Genomic DNA, 22053 nt, shown 5'->3' with positions numbered 1-22053 from the left:
CTTTGACAGGAGAGACTGAAAATGTCTTACCTTCAAATAGCATATAGTACAGTGACTCTATACATTTCTGAATGAGAAAAATATCACAGGAGGTACCAGCACTGAACTCTGAGTCCCTAAAGGCATATTTATATGGCTCAGTGCAGTTCTTTCCTTTGAATGTGATAGTTGAATTGAAGCTCACAGCCATTGTAGTGTGACCCTTTGTGAAGGATAATAAACACTCCAAAGTATGGTGAAATTAAAAATACAAAACTGACTTTATTGTTTGCTGTTAGCACTTTGTGCAGGATTCTAGCTTTAGTTAAATGAGTTGTATATAATATTTTGTAGGATTCTAAATGCCTGGCTTAGATTTAAAGGTTCCACCACAGAGTTCAAAAGTCTGGTGTTACAGTATTCATTTTAAAAGTCTTTTAGTTCTTTTAATTAGCAGTAGGACCTTTAAAAAGTACTTAAAGTCTAAGCTTGTGTCTCTGTCAAAAATCACCCCTCTCCATTTTTAGATTAGTGTATTCACTCTTAACCAATGTATTCACTCTTAACCAGTCAGTCAGTTCCTTGGATTTGAGCTTTGGTCTCTTCTTCCAAGTCTGAGTGAAAACAATTCTGTGAAAAAAATAAATAAATCTGAATTCTGAGGCTTTTTGTTTCTCTTGATTTCATTCTTTGCAACATCAGTGTTAGTAAAATAATCAGGTGTATTTGAATGCAGAATGAAAAGAATAATAATAGAACTATAGAAAATATGATTCACTGGCTTTCTGTAAATAAAGGTCTTCAGTCAAATGTTCTAACCTCTGCTAGCATGTGAAAGAGAAGTGTGACAGCTCTTGCGACACTGTCTTTCATCTACGACACAGCTGTCACAGTTAATTCTCGCACCAATTCCTTGCTCTCACTCAGAAAGACGGCATTCATTTTATTAAATGCTGAAGTAGGTTTTTGTGTGTGGAAAGACAACACAGGATACATTTTAATTAGTTGAATATTCAAAATAAGTTATTAGTCACTATCATGCTGAGCTGTCATATCAGATTTAACATGTTCAGATGAAAAGGTAATACATTAGTCACCTTTCATACTACAAATACCTATTATTTCTAGTTCGTAAATGGTAAACACTGAACCATATTCTGCCAGCTCCACTTAGAATAAACAAAGCAGCTAATGCTACTGGGATATGATGTTTTACCCTTCTTACATGCTTTCTAGAAATAATTACTTTCTTCCTTTCATCTTGTTCTCCATTTTCTTATGAAATATGAAAATGAGACATAATATTTACAAAAAGTGTTTGATGTGAGGTCAGAATCAGTAAAACAAACCTGCATAGATCTGACAATGCTATTAGGAACCTAAATTTAACGATCACCCCCCCATTCCAGTTCTGCTACCAGGAGTTGTTCCCTAAATTTTCTGCAGCACTGAATCGTAGCAGTGGTATGCTGTATGGGCTGGATTTAGATCACTGAAATTGTGAAATACAGTTCAGCAAATCTGTTAATTCATACACAAAATCAATAGTATTTTTTTTCTTTTTTTCCAATAAATTTCTTCTCAAAATTTTAAAATTTTCATTGTGAACCAAGTTTTTGTCAGAGTTTCCTTTCACTAGCTTCACTGGTTTAACCTATGTAGGCTGCTCTCTCTGCTATTCCAGAGACCTGTCAGCTACGTAACAAACCAGGTGGGCACACAGATGTACCAAACACACAGTGGTACTTCCCCTGCAGAACTCAGGGCTCTGCACTGAGCAGCCCATCAGGAAATGTTTCACCGAGTTCTTTTGGTGTGTTTCTGTTTTACAGGTGGAAATAACTATCTACAACTTCATTTTTGAGTTGCAATCTAACAGCATTCACATTTTTCTTCAGGTCAGATGCAGCAATATCTGTAATTTGAGCAATAGCAGCTAGAAGAATGGAATCTCTCGATTGACTAATCATACTGGCTGTACGATATATCGTTACCTGAAATACTTTATTTTTCTCCAGAACTTTTCTTAGTAATAAACTTGCCCAGTGAACATAAAAATCTTTTTTTTCTTTTTTTTTAACGGAAGGAAAAAAATAGCTTTTTAAAGAAATGTATAAAATCAGTTCAATTCATTCCTCATTGCTTAAAATACATTAACAAATTTGAGCAATATTGATCAAAAGTCTTGTAAACCAAAGAAATTTAGAATTATTACATGAAATTTTGGTACAGAAGTTACAGAAGTCTGTTCAAAAGTGTACAGGTATATGGCAAGCAGTTAAGCAGTCCTTGGCAATAAATGCAATTCTCAGCATAGCTAAGTAATCTCTGCAATTCTATGCTGTAAATTTTTCAAAGATTACCTTTAGCTGTTAGAAGCACTGATGTTAAAGTAGGAAAGAATGAGAAGTCTCCATCATTTGATAGCTGCCTGGGGAGTGGGAGGGAATTCTTTTGAAAATACTGTCTGTTTGCGGCACAAACTTTTGTATTCAGTGAAAGAATTACTGGGTGAAGTCCATCCTATGCGACCTGTGAACATGAGTGTGCTTGTGGATGATTGTCAGGGTTTGCTATCTTCCACTAGAAAGATTAATGCTGCCTACATTCTTGAACCTTTGTAATTCTACCCTTGTTTATAGTAATTAAATATACTAAAGCTATATTTGTTTTCTCTTTTTAAACCCGTTGCACTTAGCAATGTAGCAAGAAAGCATCAGCTTCACTGTTGTGGATCCTGAAATCATCTGGAATAATTGCAAACCGTCCTTGGCCACGGATCACTCTTACATTGACAACCACTGCAATAATATTGACTATGGCTGTGTTCAACATGGTAAGTGAAAAAAGAGTATTTTTTTTTTCAAGATCTTTTTTGTTTGTTTAGTATCTGTTTAGATAATATTTCAGATTTATGTCCCATATCCTAGATGATAATAATTACCAGAGGCAGAAATGTAAAGCAGAGCAACAGAAAACATGCTATATAATGAGGACCTCTTTCTGCACAAGAGCTGAGTTTATTAAAGAAAAATGTAGTTTAGAAGGAATAAAAGGTAGTTAAATCCTGGGTTTGAATTGTTTCAGTTTCCTTGCTCATCTTTCAATTGCTTAGAAAAACAGAGTAGCACTCAAAGGATGTAGTATCTCCTCACAGGATGCATGGAAGAATTTGTGCAAAAGAAAGTTTTATTCTGGTTTGTGATGCTCCTCATGCTATCCATGCTGTTCACAAAATCATCATAATATATACATTATTGAATTTCATGTGTTTGTCTTTTTATTTGAAAAAGTAAAAAAATCAAAGCTTCAAAAGTACTGGACTGAAATTTTGTTAGAAATTACCTCTACTGTAGTTTTTTCTACTTGTGCTTTACTTTTCTCTCGTAATAGGGAAAATCCATGTTATTCTATTATCCTTTTGTAGCTATAACAAATCTGAAGTATATCTGCCATTAGTCTGCATAGAGCTAGAATCTTAATGACCTTGTTTGTTCTGAAGTATGTGTTGTTAAATGGCATGAGCAGTATATGGGATCAGAAAACTTTGTTTGTTTTGCCCTGTGGGCTGAACCTAATGCTATTCATACAGAATCAGGAAATTGTTCCAGCTCAGTTTTACGTCTGCAAAATGGGAACTGTAATATTTATTTCGGTAATGTTTTCAAACATTACAAATATCAGTGCATAGGTATTAGCCACATTTCAAGTCAATGAGATTTGCACTTCAGTGATTTTGAAATTGCAACTCTAGCACTTCCTTGAGTTCCTGGTACTTTTTGTTACTTGAAGTTCATAAAGAACTTCAAGATTGATAATACGTACACTTTCTTTTTTTTTTTTTCCCGTAACGTTTCAGGGGACCCTTAGTCAATCATTTGTTACAGTAAGTACTAAACCTGTCAGAATGATGTGATGATGTAATGTGGGCTTTTAAATGTGGACACTTGACATTTGTGGTAGAGCCTTATCTCAGTTATTTTCTATTAAGCAATCCTAATCTTGGTTTTGTTGGTTTTCTTTTCAGGAGATATTTTTCTTTCTTTCTCATACATTTTTAAGAAGAGGAGATAGACTCAAAAACAATTCTGTGTTTAGGAATTTAAAATTCAGCTAATTGAATTTTATATATAAGATTCATAGAGAAAGACACAAGCGGTGACTGGAAAATGAGAAATTAGGCTCAATTTCAACAGTGAAGACAGTTAGCAATGGGAGAAATTTGTTCAGAAAAAATATTGATTCTCCATCGCTTCTTGTCCTCAGCTCAAGACTATATGCCTTTATGAAAGATAAAGTTTAAACAAGGAAATGTTAACTGGGAATGCTACAGGACGAAACATAGAGATGGAGTGGCTTGTAAAATGGAGGTCAGATTAGACAGTTTCTCCTATTTTGAACTAAATTAAATAAATGTATACAAAGAAATTCAATAACCTACTTGGTACTAAACTATATTTTGAGTTAGAGGTCATGCAAGCATATGGTTATTTTAAAATTTAAAAAAGTTAAAAAATGTAAAAGAAGATATAGTCAGCAACTGTTTTTTCCTTAGACTGAAGTTCAACTATTGTGTACAGTTGACTGAAAATTTGGCCTTCAACTAGTAAAAGATATGTTAGCAAAAAAGCAGTTGTTCACTACATCATTTTTAGGAAAACGTTCTTAATTTTATTGGTTCAAGTCCATTTTTATGTGGACTGAATGTTACAGTGAAACTCAATATGCTGTATTTTAAAGTCTTTGTGCCTTATCAGTAATGACTGCACTATTACAAATAATCATGTTCCATGGTATTCATGAGATGATAATTTTAAGTACAATTCCCACCTTGAAACTAAACCTTAATAGTTTGACTAGCAAAAATGACTTTAAATGTGATTGTGAAATTTGCATTTCCTTAATATTAATAGAAAATTGTGGGAGAGACTCTGAAGTATCATTATTATATCTCCAAGCAACATGTACTTAATAGCAGAGTCCATTAACTGCATTTATTTCCATGAACTCTTTCAGTAGGAAAAGGCAAAATGTAGCCATTAAGATTTAATGGAGATAAAAAGTGTCTAACCATCCCACACCTAATAAATCATAATTAAGACCAAAATGTCAAATAAAACTCAATCTTTATGGTCAAGAGACATTAGAATAGAGTGGGGGTGCAATTTGATTTCAAATGAGCTGTTTTAGCAGACATCCGAATGTAGTCTTAAGGGGGTATATAGTCATGATCAGTGAAGTGAAGTTAAAAAACAGCTAATGTGGCACGAAGTATTGAGTACCTCTTAGCTACAGGCAGAGGATGACTAATGCTGCTTCCATTGAGCGTTAGATTTGGTGCCATATATAAAATAGAACAGTTATCAATGGGTGAGGACGACTCTGTTTGCAATGTTGACCTGCATTACAGAGAACATGAGGAAATATATTGCAGGGAACAATCCAGACATCGCAGAGCAACAGCAGGACTGTGCGACTTCAGTGGGTCGATTTGTGGAAGCTGAATGCATGGCTGTAGACGATACATCAAATGATTGTGCCTCATCACACTCTGCCGTTTGTGTGATCTGGATGTGGCTTGCTGAAAGAGCCATGGAAGAGCATTTTGTTTCAGTGACTTCTGCAGCAAATGTATGAATGATTCGTGGCACAGCAACAGAATCTCAGGGCTATACTTTCCCCTAACTACGAGATTGAAGAGTCAGGATGTTACTTGCTTTTCTGTCTTTCATCCAGCAAATTTTGAACTACTGGAGTATTTTGTCTTAAAAAAAAAAGGTCTTTAGAAATACAAGATTGACGGTTTGAGTATTTTTGCTCCATTGTTTAATGTATGTCTGTAACCATGGGAGCAAGCATTGGCCGCATATTGTTTTCCCTCTACTCATGGCCGTGTTTTAACAATGACAGATAATTGAACAAATTTGCTTCTATGCTCATAGTAAAAAGTTGGTTTCGTTAATACACCTTCCTTTTAGTGTAGCTAACTCTGTTAATACAGTTGCTGATCTTGCTCAGTGCTATATTTTAAATAAGCGAGGTCTTCTGGCAGATGCATTCTGATTACGTGTCCCTCCAGTGCCTAACACATTGGAGACCTTATTTTGGAGGGTGCCTAATGTATTTCTTTAAAGAATAAATGGACACGACCTAGAGCTTGACCTGGCCTGTGGGGAGAAAAGGTAATGCCCAGCTGGAGTTGTCATTTAAGTGGTACATGCAGGGCTCCACCACAAAGCCATTCCACGTTATAGGAAGAATTTAAGAACTTTTAAAAAATCAGTATCAGTCTAGGCACAGTGGACTAGCAGAGATACAGCAATTCTGGTGCCTTGCAACTGTGCAGGGAGAGACAGAGGCATGCTGTTACACAGTCATTCGCTCCACAGATGAACTGACATAAAGAGAAAACACCGCACATGATGGTATCTGAGTCTGTAAAGGCCCAGCAGGCTCCTTGCCTATCTTATGGAATGCTCCTGGGACCTTTGAAGAAGGCAGTTGCTTTCAAGTGCCTCTATATGGAGGCTGGGACCTGAATACACAAATACTTAAAATAGGTATGCCTTCTTTTCTTGACACATGAGCTTTTTATGAAATGAAATGAAATTATGGAAAAACTTCATTAAGTAATTAGCATTCCAGGCTCTCCTAAAGCTCCTGCTTATAAGTTCATGAAGAAGAGAAATGCTACCAGAATTTGTGATTCTCCACATTATTCTTTTGCCATTCCTGTGGGGACCTGGGGACTCAGCTGTTGGACCAACTGACATTTTCAAATGAAGTGGCAATACATGTTTTGAGCAGAAAGTTCTCTCAAGCCACATGGATATTTGTAGAGTTGGCAGAAAAAGAAGAAATGAACAAGAGAAGTCCTGCAGGTTTGCCTCAGAGCTTCAAACAAAAGAATGATGCTGCATCATTGCTTCATTTTTTTGTTTTAAGGGAAACACAAATCCTCTAGTTCAACCAGTAATACCACGCATGAACACTTCTGCCATACTTTAAAAGTATACTCTTCTCACTATATCTTTTGCTGAACAAGAGAATAGACATGGACTTTCTTTACAACAGTATTATAAAAGCTGTAGACCATTGTATGTTGAGAAAATTGCATAGCTCTTCTGTAATGGCAGAAAATTAATTTAAAATAGAGCTCAATTTAAAATATTCATATGAGGCAAGGACTTAGTGGGGAGAGAGAGGGAGAGTGACAAAGATCTTTTTATACTTTTCTTTATAGTTTTCACATGTCTATTTCCAGTGTAATTTTTTTTAATAAAGAAGATAAAATAGTGATGGGGTCAAATTAAACTTAAGCTGTAAATTTAGATGTGCTGTCTCAGACCTTTGGTTTTTTGCTGCTTAAGTGTTTCAGTTGATTAAGCACATCTCTGCTCTGGAACTGCCGATCCTGGAGCAGCTCCTTCATGCACAGCTTACCTTTGTTCTGTGTGGTTTCTTGCTGGTGTGCAAAACCACATTTCTTAGAGTTCTGATTTGTACAGAAACTGATTGTAGCATTTGTCCTCACAGACGGATGCCGCATGACATATGCAACTGCAGGTTTGTGACCACAGTTGGACTAACTGTGGTAGATACTCAGATCAATTAATTTTGCAACTTCTTCACCATATGATTCAGTAGGTCAATGGAGGACTCTTTCCCACCTCTCTCCCTCCTGCCCACCTGTCACAGGGCTAACCCCTTCACGTAGTAACTCTTAAAAGTTTACACATCTTACTTTTTATTCCATAATTGTTTAATTTAGAGTGTGTTTTGGTTAGTGCACTTTAATACTAAATTCTGCCACCTTTCCTTCTTCTTAATAGGATGCTATTTTATGCGCCTTAACCTGGAAATCAGTAAGTCCACTTGCTTAGTAAGGTGAGATACAACCCATTCAACTTGGCCATGTTTACAGGTTATCAGACTACATTCGTTGGGAAGTCTTGGTTCTGGTGCCTTGTGGATTATGCAGAAGTGTTTAAAGTACCTTGGTGAAAAAGTTGACTTTATTTTTAGTAAGAAGATGAATGTGTTAATCTTGTGTAGATTCCTGGTCAGATAACAAGAGAGATGCACTAACATGCTTATCCTGTGATCAGGGGAGGATCTTTTACCACATGGTTCCTATTGAAAGACATAGCAGCACAGCAGGTATTTTCATCATGTGAGACAAAAAATTCACAACTGAAGATTGAAGATTATACAAACACAAGAGAAGAAAAAGCTGCTAGAATATATGAAGTTAAAATGAGAATTTAATGGTAGTGTGCTCAGATGTTCCCTGGCAAACATTGGTATTCATAAAAAATATTGCTTTCATTTGAGTCATTTGAGTAGGTGTGACTGCTTAGTAGGACTGAGCTGTCTCTTACAAAAAAATACTATGTTGAAGAACAATATATATCTCCAAAGCGTGATAGCAGATGTAGATAACTGATGAGAGACGAGAAAGACAAGTACAAACACATCATTCAGAAATAAGTGTTGTTTGGCTCATGGGAGAAGACAATGCTTTCATATCCTTTTTATTCCTCTCTATGCTTATTTATGTATTCATATATACACCACCTTTTATATCGCATTCTGTGTATACATTTATAGGTCAGAAATGCCCTGTACCAAAGCTCAAAACAAGATTAAAATGCCTTAATAGAAATCAATATATTTATATATATATGCACACACATTTATGTATATATAATATGATTATGTTGCAGATCCTCATGATATGTAATCTTTTGCTCTGTGGGCATGCCTGGGACAGGATTCTGAAACTAAATGCAATTATTTCATGTTTGCAAAAAAAGTTATATGCACTATTAGCAGGATTCATTGTCCACCCTTGGCACGTTACCTGGGTAAGGGCACCTATTAAGATGAGGATGTCTATGTAAATAGTTGGAGGTGAGGAAAGGGTTTAAATACTTAGAGCAGTCTGTAGGACCTTTGCCCAAAACTGTTCATGTTAAAGAGGATGACCAGCATCAGCTGGGTTAAATAGTAACCACGGGGCTTCAGAAGGAATTTTGAACTAAAGAAGGAATTAGGCTGAACACAAGTAGAGGAGAAGTGTGAGAATTCTTGGAGTGGAAACAGCAGCAATCAAAACCTGGTTTGACACCGCTAGAAGTCACCCTTCTTACCCACACCTCGGGTATGTCTGTATTCATGAACTTGTGGGGTACTTTGTCACCCTCATGCACATCAGTAGATTGTGGAGAGCAGCTACACGTAAAGCTGTAGCACCCACATCTCCCTACAGGAGGGGTTTGCATGTAGAGTGCCCCATGCTTCCATAAGAGCAAGTGTGCATTTAACCCACTCATCTTGTGAGAAGGGGTAGATGTGCATACAACTCCATGTGTTAGAGCTCCTTGGGATTAGTTAAAGAAGAACATTTCAGAATTTGTAGGTGTTTATTAACATTTTTTGTGTTTTGTCTGCTATATTACTGATACTGTACCTGAATGAATAGTTCGCTACTGGTTAATTATGTGTAGTTACACATAAACAGACAGAAGCATGCTAGTGAAGGAAGATGACCTGAAAGCGTGACTGTACAGTTGAAGGTGAGCCCATTCTGCAAGGTACTCCGGAGGGAGTGCCAGTTTCTTGTAAAGAAGACTTCATAACAGCTGGCATATCGATTACCTCCTCTGGTGCACAGCTGGTCCTGCATCTGTGGAAGGGGTGTTTCAGAGATAAAGGTTTCCAACTCTTCTCAATAAGCACCACAAAACATATCAAGGAGTGCTGACTGCAGGTGGTGGCTTGGGAGGTTGGATGGTCTTTGAAAACAAAAAAAAAGTCACCGCATGTAGTACAGGGCTGGCACATGTTGCCAAGGGAGATTGTGGAGTCTGTATCCTTGGAAGTTTTCAAGACTTGGCTATACAGAGCTGTGGCTGACTCAATCTGGTGTTAGTTAGTAAATCAATAACCATTTTGATGCAGAATGGATTAATCTGAGTGAATTGAGCAGTTTTCCTCTGGTACAGCAGGTAAACTGCAGAAGATGGGGATGGGGAAAGAATTCAGAGGTGGATTACAAAACAGCTATATGCAGAGAACAACTGGTGAGAGGGAGGCAACCCGTGAAGCTCTGCAATGGTCAGCCGGGTGTGGATTTTCATATACAGTGTATGAGAGTGACAGTGACATTTGCTGATAGGATTAAGGTGGCAGGCAATGTCTGTGAAGGAAGGTGTGAGATTTTAGAAAGGAAGAAGTCGGCTGAAGAGTTGAGATAAAAGAACTAGGATGAAATTCAGTAGTACAGAGTGCAAGATCATGGTTGGTCCGACAGACTAGGAACAAGAAATTCTGATGTAAGTTGTAGGCTCATCAAATGGACATGCAGTAAGTTGAGTATTTTGATTAGTTATGTGAATTTAGTGTCATCTCAACTGAATCACAATAACCATCCATGTGACCGCTCTTAAATCATGGTAAGTATAAATGAAATTTACTTGAGTGGAGGAATACTACCTCATGTTTGCTGAGGATGATGTTATTTTTTGTGATTTTGTCAACGTAGATGTTTTTATCTACAATTTTTTATAGCAGTAAGCAAGGAATTTGTTTCTCTAGGATGTATGAAAACATATTTTCTGCAGAATTAGTATTAGTGTTATTGCAGTACTCAAAATCTGGGAAGTGTGTTTGCAGTTTTGGTCACCCAGAAGGTTAAATTGAAAGAGGTATGTACAGATGGTGACTGCCAGAATGATCAGGGGAATGAAGAGCATGTTTTCTTGGAAAAAACTGGAAAAGCATAGATTACTGAGCATAATGAAGGCTGAAATAAAGGAGCTATTTGGAAGCTAAAGGGTGAGATTAGTACAAGAACAAGGATGTAGGAATTGGTCATAAATAAAATGAAGATGTTAAACTTTGAATTGGTTTATGTGGTGAGGTTCAAAGCGGTTAAATTAGTGTTGTCAGAGAAATATAACTCATTGAGAGCTCACTTCAAGAGTACATCAAGGGGTACTGCATAATGGTGGTTACTTGTGAGATCAGCTTGCAGAATCTGATGCTTTAGGAGATACTGGTTTGTCCCGTCTGTTTCAGTAAGACTTGTACCAATTTTGTTGTCATGATTATTATGAGGATTACACCTGTGTAAATCAACTTTAGTAAAGACTTTTTATTCTTTATTTATTTCTTCCTATATTTAAATAGGAGGTTCAGCTGAGGTAAAACCAAAAATTATTCATATTGAATTTATTTTATCATTGTCTCTTTCATGTGTGAGCTTCTGATATATGAAGATAACATAACAAAGAGCTTTTTGTCTTTTATTCAAATGTGTCTTGTGGAGGTTAACAAAGTTGTTTTTGTCTGAAGCATGCAGGAACATGTAATCGAAGTGATGTCATTTTCCCTTTACTATTTCAATTTGCAGCAAAATACCAAAGTTAAATAATTACTGGCAAGTAATTATCAGTTTTTTCCACTTCTCCATTCCTCTTCTCTATTTTGACCTTAACCAGCTGACAAGCTAATGGATTACATGTTGTTTTTCTCTAGTTTTTCCTGGATAATGCTGTGAAAGCTTTTCCCCCAGTTCTTAATTCATCAAATACAACTTTTCCTAATTTGACTAATCAGTCACGGTGGTGTATACAAAACAACTGTTTTTTCCTACCGGTAAGTTCATTTTAGATTTCTTTGATTGTTTACAACCATTATTCTAAATTGAATGTCACTGGATCTGTTGGAAGTTAAATGCCAACCACTTCTTAAGACTGCTTCAAAAGCTTGTTTTATTTTCAGCCACCTGCAACTGCCTTGAAAGGAAGTGGGAAGGTAGAGGTGATTAGTACTTCTGAAAACAGGTGTTTTAGTGAATGTCAGGTTAAAATTCAGGAAACAGCCTGTTAAGAACTGTAGCTCAGTCATCCTAACCGAAAGGTGTTGTGAGATGTCATGAGAACACGCAGTGACTGTAAAACAGACTGTGCACTGAGCGAGGTCCAAATGCCTGTCAGTGAGAGAACAAGGTTGGCCTGGAGACATGTTTCACAAGCAACAGTGGTAGGCCTGAAAATACTCACCATTTTCATTGTTCACCTGATGGTAAAATTGAAATCTGTGATCAGCAGACTTCTGTCGTTATTGCGTATTTGATTAAGAGGCAGGGTGGGTGGGAGGAAATACAGCACTCGTATACCACCACATAAACTGTGTAAAAAGATCTGAACTGATTTGAATAAGATGTCTTAGTGTGAACAAAAGCATGGTGACACATGCAAGAGGAGGGAGGGCATTCCTACAAAAATGGGACCTGTATCCTACAAAGTAACAATTCTTAGAGGGATTACAAAAGACCTGCAACTGAACATAACAAGTTACATACTGTGCCAAAATAGGTCAGCAGGCTTTGGATGAAAAAGCATGAGGCAGCAAGAGGAGAAGGGAAGCTATTTTGTCTCTATGTAGAACTGGTGGCACCAGTACCATGATGGTGTGTGCTGGTTTCCATATAGTTACAGAATCCCAGAATCACAGAATGGTTTGGGTTGGAAGGGACCTTAAAGATCACCCAGTTCCAAGCCCTCTGCTATGGGCAGGGACACCTCCCACCAGACCAGGTTACGTGAAATAACTATTAACTGTGTCAAGATAAACACTCCTAGACACACCCCAAAGCAAGATGTTAATCAGGTATAGAACTCTTCTGGAAAAAAAAAATGAGCTAACTGTAGCACTTGTAAACTTCCAGCATCTCTTTGATAACGTGACAATAGAGCACAAGTTTCTATTTCTCATTTTCAAGTTAAGTAAACTAAACTTGGTACTGATATGCCTATGTTCCCTCTTGGCCCTGACATGAAGTTTTCCTTGCTGTCAAAGAGATGATGCAGTCCTTCTCCCAGCCTCTATATATGGACTTACTCATAAGCACTTAGAAATAAATTGTTCCTATGCATATTCATATTTGTGTTTTGTTTTGTTTTGTTTAATTAGCCAGTTCTTGGGTCCCCTTTTTATCTTACTTGAAAGATAGTGTTTTCTTTGTTATTATTAAGTTCTCCAACAAGCATCTGGATGATACATTTTTCATGAATTGCATTTATTTTTAGATTCAATCTTAAAAAAAATCTTAGTGTGACTTTTTCCTGTTTTCATCTTTAACTAAGATGCTTGTCAGCTCTTCCTATGACTAGCACATTTAGAACAATTAATGATTTATAAGTTTGAAACTATTAAAATGCATTCTTTCATCACAGAAACTTTGTCTTTGATAAATCGGCACAACAATTATTTTAAAATGTCATTTCTGATAATAATTAAAAGTTTAGATTGGCAAAAGTATTTTAAATTATTTTTCCCTTGTTTTGTTGATTAAACAACTCTCAAATGCACATTGTTTTCATCCTAAGGCATTGCAGAGCTACTAAGTTCTAGCTTGAAAAAGCTGCAAACTCCTTCTGAGTTACTACTTTTTATCCTTAGAAAGTTTTCTAAAAACCTGAAAATAAAATTCTTCTCACTTTACTGAATGAGATATTGAATGCTTGTTTTCTTAAATTGGATATCAGCCCCTTTTATCTGTCTTATCTGTAAGCATTACTCATGTAGATAAACATTCTGTGATTTATAATAGTGGAGCTGACAGATCAATTGATGACATAATCTAAAATTAGTGAATAACAGATTTTTGAATTATTTCAGCCCCGCTAGCATATAGTTCATTTGGAAGCAAAATGATTTATTCTCTTCCTCCTCTACACCCTAAAATAACTTCTCAGAAAACCTGAACCTCCCCTGGCACAACTCGAGGCCATTCCCTCTAGTCCTATCACTAGTTACTTGTGAGAAGAGGTTGGCCCCCAGCTCCCCACACCTTCCTTTCAGGTAGCTGTAGAGAGCGATGAGGTCTCCCCTGAGCCTCCTCTTCTCCAGACTAAACAACCCCAGTTCCCTCAGCTGCTCCTCACAGGACTTGTGTTCCAGGCCCTTCACCAGCTTCGTTGCCCTGCTCTGGACACGCTCCAGGGCCTCAACGCCCTTCTTGTAGTGAGGGGCCCAAAGTACTCGAGGTGCGGCCTCACCAGAGCAGAGTACAGGGGGACGATCACCTCCCTGGTCCTGCTGGCTACGCTATTCCTGATACAAGCCAGGATGCCGTTGGCCTTCTTGGCCATCTGGGCACACTGCCGGCTCATGTTCAGGCGAGTGTTAACCGATACCCCCAGATCTTTTTCCTGTGCACAGCTTTCCAGCCACTCTGCCCCTAGCCTGTGGCATTGCATGGGGTTTGGTGCTTACTCGAGTCTTGCATTGCAATACACAATATCAGAGTCGGCGTATGTCTGTGCCACTGTTATATCATCCAGTCTACCCACATCTGAAATCTTGACTGAAATTTTCAGTCTGGTCTATGTATTCCTATGGAACACTAAGAGGGACTTTATTCCACTTGGAATACTAAATTTCTTGGTCCTTGTTAAACTGTTCGAGATTGCCTTTTTTTTTGCTTTTTTTCAATGGCAAAGTAGTTTCACAAGTTGGTTGTCATATAGAATATAAAATGGATGCTATTACTTTTATAAAATGCTAAATTCTGAAAAAATAGTGTGACCTCCTGTGGAACACAACCATAGGAGAAATTTTATTTTTCTTGTTTCTGAAGAACAGTTCTTTCTATTTCTTACTTCAAGCATATCTGCAAGGAAATTATAGTAACAGCAAAGATTTATATGGAGGATCAATTCTGTCTGATAGGCACTGAGAAAATTACTCTCAGTGATCCTCCAAAATTAGTATACAGTGATTCAGGTTATGTCAAAAGTACTGCCATCAACAAATCAACAGTAGTCTGAAAATAACGTATCTAGAAATAGAATGCCTTGTAGTTTAAGGAAAGATAATTTCCTTACAAGATGCAGGACTGTAATTTTCAGGAACAATCTTTGGCAAAGGTGTGCTCTATGTTAAGGACCAAGATAATGATTCTAGTGGGACTGTATTATTTCTGTTTTAGCCTTGATTTTGATGCTGTAATCCATTTCCAGAGATTATCAAGAGAAAATCTTCTTTTTCCAGGAATGCAACTTCAACCATGCATATTTTTTTTCGATAAATATGACGTAGGAAAGAAAAGGCTTTTTTTAACAATTGAATGTATCCTTAAGTAGTCATAAATCAAGAGGATTTGACACAAAGATTTTTTAATAGATATATTATTCATAGGCCATGTTAGTCTCCCTATATTCTTCATTTCTTAATCATATTTCAAGAGTTTGTAAAATTGCGTATCTGTGAAGTTCATAACATCTGTGTGTATTGCAACAGTTTACAAATACTGCAGAAATAGGCAATTAAATTGTTTATAGATTTTCAAGCATTTTGACTTTGATCTTCCCTTATGCTCAGCAATACATAGTGGGTAGTTACTGTATTCAAGCACGAGTGAAAACCATACAGAGGCACAGGAGTAAATCTGTCATTATGCTGGCAGTAGCCTCTTGCAGGAGACTTCCACACCAGCAGTGGTGTCCCACACACAGGCACTTACTGATACACAGATGAATAAATCAAAAGTGACAAAGAGCAAAAATTAGTAAGCATAAATGAGGAGCATAATCTGGATTCTCCTGAGTTTAGGGTGAATTTGAGCCTAATGAGAAAGGGGGTCTATTTTATGAAATACCAGTTTCTGATTGTTATTGACAGTCTGTAAACCACGTCTGTAGTCCCACGTACTATGATTATTTACATTATATTATCTTTTGTGATAGATACCATGCTTAAGTGGTCAGTTAATATATTAACTTTTATATTAATATATTAAATATTAATGTAATAATAAATAATTAATAAGATTAATATAATGAATATTAATATAAATATATTAAAGTTAATATATTTTTTAAACTAGTCTAGGCACTTCATTATGTGTGATTGCCTACTCAACAGCCAATTTTAAATATTTACCACTTGATTTTCCTTTGCCAGTATTTTATATACAGCTGCATATTAGGGCTCATTTCCTGTTCCGTTTTCCTGAGGATAAATTATGAGTTGAAAATGGTGATAATGTTGATTGCATTGGTGGGCTACAACGTTATCCTTCTGCACACTCATGGGCCCATGCTGGACGACTACAGCAAATTTATGTACGCAATGGCACCTCTAAAAAGGTAGGTTGATGATTCCAGTCCTTTGGAAATGAATGTAAATGAGATATCAGCAATGGAAGTTCTTATGTTATAGAACAATTTTTCTTCTACGTATTTGGCTATATATTGTACAAGTCACAATCTAAAATCATTATTGTGTTGCCGTTAATACATGATTTAATGTTTTGCCCAAGAGCATTAGAATAAAATAAACAAGTCTGGGCAAGGTGCATATATCACATACTATAGGAAGTACAGTATGGATTAATTTGCTTCTTTGTAGGAAAGGGTATTAGGAAGATGAGGGTTTGAATGTTGTTAAGGCTCTTAAAGCGTATTTGCTGCAAGCTAAAGGAAATCAACTTTTTCAGAACTAATATATTGTCTTATTACTTTAGAAATACAGTCTTTGCTATTGAAAAAAAATAGTAAACCTATAGTTTGTATGCTTTTTTGCTGCACATGTAAATTCATATGGTAAATTTTCAGTGAGGCTTCTGAAGTCTTTGTTATAGGTGATACTATGGAAGACCAAAATTATGACTCTAATTAGATTTATTGCTGTGTAAAAGATTTTTTTGACACATGCAGTTTCTACCTCATCTTTAAAACAAAGAGGTCATTCTCTTATGTAAGCAAACAGTGCGTATGCCACAAAAGAAAGTCTACATATTCAGCGTAGAATTTCATTATCATTTTTCCTCTGTTCTAACTGTGCCAGATCTTTAGGACATCCGTGGAAAGAGATTTGAAATAACAAAAAGCATATGTTTTCCTTGAGTTTTAGTGTAAAGATTAAATGAACAGAAAGAGGTCTTTACATTTCTATTGTCTTAGTGGGAAAGATATCTGTGTGACGGAATGGAGAACCACGTGGCAGATTACATTTATGTGCTTCTGGCAGCCTTGATTTTGCCAGTTAAGCTTGTGTGTCTATTGTTTTTTCCTTCCTAAATCTCTCACCAAGGTTCTTCTTTCAGTGGCATCAGTATCGGAGTGCTAGTGCAAACTGTTTCCCATTACTTCTAGTGTCTTTTCCCAAAGCAGAATTTTTAATAAACTCTGTATAAGATCTAGCTTGTGCCTTCTGTAATTCTGAGTTGAAAAGTTATCTTGGAAGTTAGTTGCCTCAGTTTCCATTTGTTCACGTTCTTTGGATCCAAGGTGAAACTTTCCATTATGGAAGTATTGCATTACACAAAAAAATCTCTTTTTATTCTGCCTGTGTAGAATAAGCAGCAAATGCTCTCCACTTGTTAGCAAAGAAGGATATTATTTTTAATAAATCCTCATCGTAGTACTGGACTTCAAAATGTGGACACATTTGCACAGAATGTAGTAGAAGAATTAAAGTTTCATTATAAAAATAATATTTTATCAGGTAATAAAGAATATCATATTTAAATGGTCCTAATTTCCATACCAGAAAGTGGCATAAATTGCAGTCTTTTCAATATCCTTGTGCTAAAGTAATTTTATTTTAACTTCTGAGCAGCTTGCTTTACTTATGTTTTTATTTTATAGGCCTGGAGTACTAAAAGATCTGAAGACAATGGGCTCAGTTTCTTTGTTTATATTCTTCGTCACATTACTGGTTTTGGGTAGACAGGTAAGATGCTCAGTTCTTTTCATCTGCATCAGTAGACACAATATCACCTCCACATGCAGCTTCCCACCTTCTCGGGGATTTTTTAGGTTTTCTGACAAGCACCTTTATTCCTTTTTGCCCCACACCCTTGCAAAGGAGTGTCAGAAGCATCTAAAATGCTATCATTTCCTTTAATGTCTTCCAATATATCCCTACAACTCACCAGTAACGCCACAATAGCTGTCGTGGAGACTGTAGGCATTATACTGATAGTGCACTGTGACTATTGCTTGTCATGCTGACCAATATTGTCTCATAGCTTCCTAGTGTGCTCCCATCTGTCCGCATCCATCTGCTGTCTCCCTAGTTGCTTAATTACAAGCTATTTTCTTCACAGTTATTACTGTTTGAGGCAGACACAGAAACAGTGTAGCATGCACACAGAAGTGTACCACATACTGAGGCCACAGTTATACTGAAACTATTAACTGACAGGAAACTCCTCTTTTCATTACCTAGTTGTGCTTTTTCCAGTACCAACATGGTGTGGGGTGGTCTTATACCCTTATATTTGAGAATAGGGGTCAGGGCAGTCCTCTTTCCGGGTCCTCCGGCCTGTCTGTGATCCACGGCTAGAAGCTCATCATGCCAGGAGTGAGATAGCGCACAAGACATGGCTCTGAGATAAAAGAGGCAATCCATGTGAGGTCTCAAGAGCAGCCTGCACAGCCATAGCCTGCGGTAGGATCCTTGGGAAGGATCTTGTGTCATACTGTCCTTAAATCACTCATTTACATTACAATTCCACGGAACACAATGACTGTCATTTAAATTGCCAAGCTGGCCCTCCAGGTTACTAGATAAAAAATTCCTCTCTGGCAGCTTCTCCAGTTTTTGCTGTAGGGGAACATTCTTGAGTTTCAATAAAAATCATCATCAACCTTACTACCAGCACCGTACTGGCATTGGCTCATTTGATGATAATAGCAGAGAGCAGGGCTGCAACGCAGCTACTTCGAGTTGGAAACAGGGCTAAATGACTCATCGCACCAGGGAGTCCCTGTCAGCCAAGGTGTCAAATAAAGGGGTTGGGCGCAACATCAAGAAAAAATAGAAAAGGAGCATCATCTTCAGTAAGCAAAGAGAGCATTTCTTTGTGGGCAGAGTCACATCAATAAGAAGGTTTCTGTTTTGTATGCTGCAGCAATGTGGGCATGTTGTTCTCTGACTGTCACGCCTATTGAGAAATGAGCCTCTAATGTCAAACATCTTTGTTCTCAGAGCTGTAGGTTCAGGATCTTCATCATGATACTGCTTGCTCATGGCTCTTCAGTCTGTTGCCTTTGATTTTTAAATTAATTTATTCTCCCTTATAAAGAAAGGAAGAAAAAAACCTGTGTTTTCAAACATTCTCAAGCAAAGTCTAAATGATAACTAGAAAATATTATGAACTAGTTTAAATACATACCTGACCTATGATCTGCCATTTTAAGTTACTGCTAGTGACACTGACTGGTAGTAAGAAGATAAGAACAGAGACAGAGGAAGCCTCTCCTTCCAGCAAATAGCCAGATTTTCCTTCCTGTTCCTCCTGCTTTGCCAGGATCTTTGCCAAATCCATGTCCTAATCCTACTGTGAAAAGAAGTAGGATTAGAGGAGGGAATTCCTGACGAGCAGTTTCTCTGCTGCTTCTGGCACGGGCCATAACCTCTGGCATTCAGCTGCCCACTGTTCAGTTCTTCTCAACCCTACTTTTCAATCTACTGTTTTTTTTTTTGTTTGTTTGTTTGCTTGCTTTTTTATTATTATTTAAAAAAGGGGCAAGAAGTGCATTCACTGGACAAACTGTTGATTTGGACAGTGATGGAAAGTTGCTTTCTATCTGTTCTGAAGCTCTAGCTTTCTATCTGTTCTGAAGTCCTAATAATATCTACAGTTCTGTTGTCCCTGCAATAGTATAAAGGTTTAACAGGGCCAGTGTTTATAAGGAAAGGCAACATCTTTTAGATATCTTCTAGATCAGTTGGTTAAATTAGAAAAGTAGTAAGCTTTTGGATAGGTTTTTTTTCTATTATTCCTGTTGCCTCTTAGATTTTAGACAACCTTCCAACCTTCACAAATTCATCATAAGGAATAAGTAAAATTCCCTTAGCCAAAAAAAGAGCACAGCAGTTGGCAAAATCTTACGCTACCTTTCCACATTAATAGTTACCCATTCTTGCACCTCCCCTTCAGGAGAAATGATGAATGGCATTTATTCTGCATGCTTTTCCCCTAGATACTGGACATCTCATCTCAAATGTATTTATGGAAATTGGAGGAACCCAGTACGACGTTACTCACCAGCATCTACTTAGGCAAACAGAAATGTTGAGTCAAAGAACATTTTTCACAAAATGACAGCAGTCTCTGACGTTGCAGCTTGTGTTCTCAAGGACAAAGAAACCTGGGAAATAATGTTCCCAGCTCTCATGAACAGCAAAAATCATGGATTTAGTAGAGATGTTTTTACGGCCAAGTGCAGTCTTCCTCTCATTATAGTTCTGATTGAGCCTTTTCCTACCCCAGCACCCTTCTTCCACAGAGGGTAACATACAAGTCATTTCTCTGTTTGCTATCATATGTTTTTGACCTTGCAGTTAATAACTTTGCCTTTCTCATTTCATAATATCTGCGTATTTTAACAATGCTGAAGACAATAGCCACTTATGAAAACTGTTCTTTCCACTTCCCTTATCCTTGCACCGGTGCTCCTCTGCCTCCAGAGTGAGTTACCAGAAATTTCATCTAAACAAAAAATGAGTGCTTGCAAGCCCAGCCCTGTGAGCCTGCTCACTTCTGGCCAGCCAGATGCCTGTGCTGATCCAAAAGTAGGAGAGGGAGCGTGCCTCTGGCTGAATGGGGATGGAGGGAGGCAGAGCTGGTGTATCATTACACGTTATATGAGTAAACTTAACTCTCAGGTTCAACTAATACTCTTAGCTGCATAACCAACATTCCTACTGAAAGACGTAGTCCTTCCCTCAGCTACTCATTCTTATCTTTGTATCTCCTCATTTGTGCTGGCACAGCTGTCTGCAGAACTGTACAGTGGCCCAAAATAGGGAAATGATCTGGCTTAAAAATTAACCCTGGAAAATGGTTGGTTTTCAGCCAGATCCGTTTCCTGATCTGGTTTTATGGTGTGGCTGCATCCATGCTTGTTCCAAAAGAACCAGCATAGGATGGGCATGAGCAGCATGAAGTGAAGTTGGAGAAAGCAGAACTGCTTTTTTCCCATGGTCATTGCTGTGTAGGTTGGGACCCTTCCCTGGCACAGAGATCGAATGACACATTCCAGTCTGCAGGCATGCCATCAGAGTTCCTGAAACAGTCTGGCAACACGCAGGCTATATATTGAGAATGCAAACTCTCTACCCCTGCTCAGGCATTGCCTGGAAAATGCAGATTGGCATAGGCTGGGCTCTATAAGGAGTGTGCTCACATTTAAGCCCTGATGAGCATTAAGTCTCTCTTATGACCCATTTTGAATTACCAATGTTGATGTAGCATGTGAATTTTTTTTTCTCATCTGTACCTAATATTATGTATACCTTTATATACTCTGTGAGTTGAGTGAATATTTTGTTTTTCCAATGATTTATTATACTAGGTTTATAAACACTGAAATTCGCTGGCTGTTCTATTGCCCAGATGTTTATGGTAACTTCCCTATTCTGTGAAAACTGTTTATTTGTAGTCTCTGTTCTGTTTTTTAGCTAGCTTTTATTCCATGAAAGGACTATTTTTTTCTCATGTAATGTAGTCTTTTAAAAAGTCTTTTCTGAAAGAACTTAATGAACACTTATTTGAAAGTTCACTCCTATTCACTGGAGCTGGGGATGTTCACCCTGAAGAATAGAAGGCTCTGGGGAGACCTCATTGCATCCTTTCAGTACTTTTTTAAGCTTATTAAGAAGAGGAAGAGCAACTTTTTACTCGGGCAGATAATGATAGGACAAGACGGAATGGTTTTAAACTGAAAGAGGGGAGATTTAGATTAGAGGTTAGGAAGAAATTCTTCACTCAGAGGGTGAAGAGGCACTGGAACAGGCTGCCTCAAGACCAGGTTGGTTGTGGCCCTGGGCAACCTGGTCTAGTGGGTGGCATCCCTGCCCATGGCAATGGGGTTGGAATTGGGCGATCCTTAAAGTCCATTCCAACCCAAACCATTCAGTGATTCTGCAATTCACATGCCCTTGGCGTCTTTGTAACAGAAGAGTTGGAGGCATGTTTACAGAGGCAGTATCAACTCTTCCCCATTATATCAGATTTAGCTAATATGTCTAAATAGCTCTTTTCTTTAA

General features: G+C 37.5%; 1 protein-coding gene across 3 annotated transcripts in view; it reads left to right on the top strand.

Moving 5' to 3' along the window:
• ADCY2 (adenylate cyclase 2) overlaps positions 1 to 22053 on the top strand; it is a 211923-nt gene that overhangs the window by 167858 nt on the left and 22012 nt on the right. For all 3 annotated transcript variants that reach the window (XM_080578375.1, XM_080578374.1, XM_080578376.1), the window contains 4 exons: positions 2678 to 2815; positions 11521 to 11640; positions 15955 to 16139; positions 17643 to 17727. In XM_080578375.1, coding sequence (XP_080434501.1) covers positions 2678 to 2815; positions 11521 to 11640; positions 15955 to 16139; positions 17643 to 17727 — 528 coding nt within the window. The remainder of the gene's footprint in view (positions 1 to 2677; positions 2816 to 11520; positions 11641 to 15954; positions 16140 to 17642; positions 17728 to 22053) is intronic.

Source organism: Anser brachyrhynchus (genome assembly GCF_964034855.1).
Source record: "Anser brachyrhynchus genome assembly, chromosome: 2".
NCBI lineage: Eukaryota > Metazoa > Chordata > Aves > Anseriformes > Anatidae > Anser > Anser brachyrhynchus.
The sequence above is the reverse complement of the archived record's forward strand: the minus strand, read 5'-3'. Positions and strand labels throughout refer to the sequence as shown.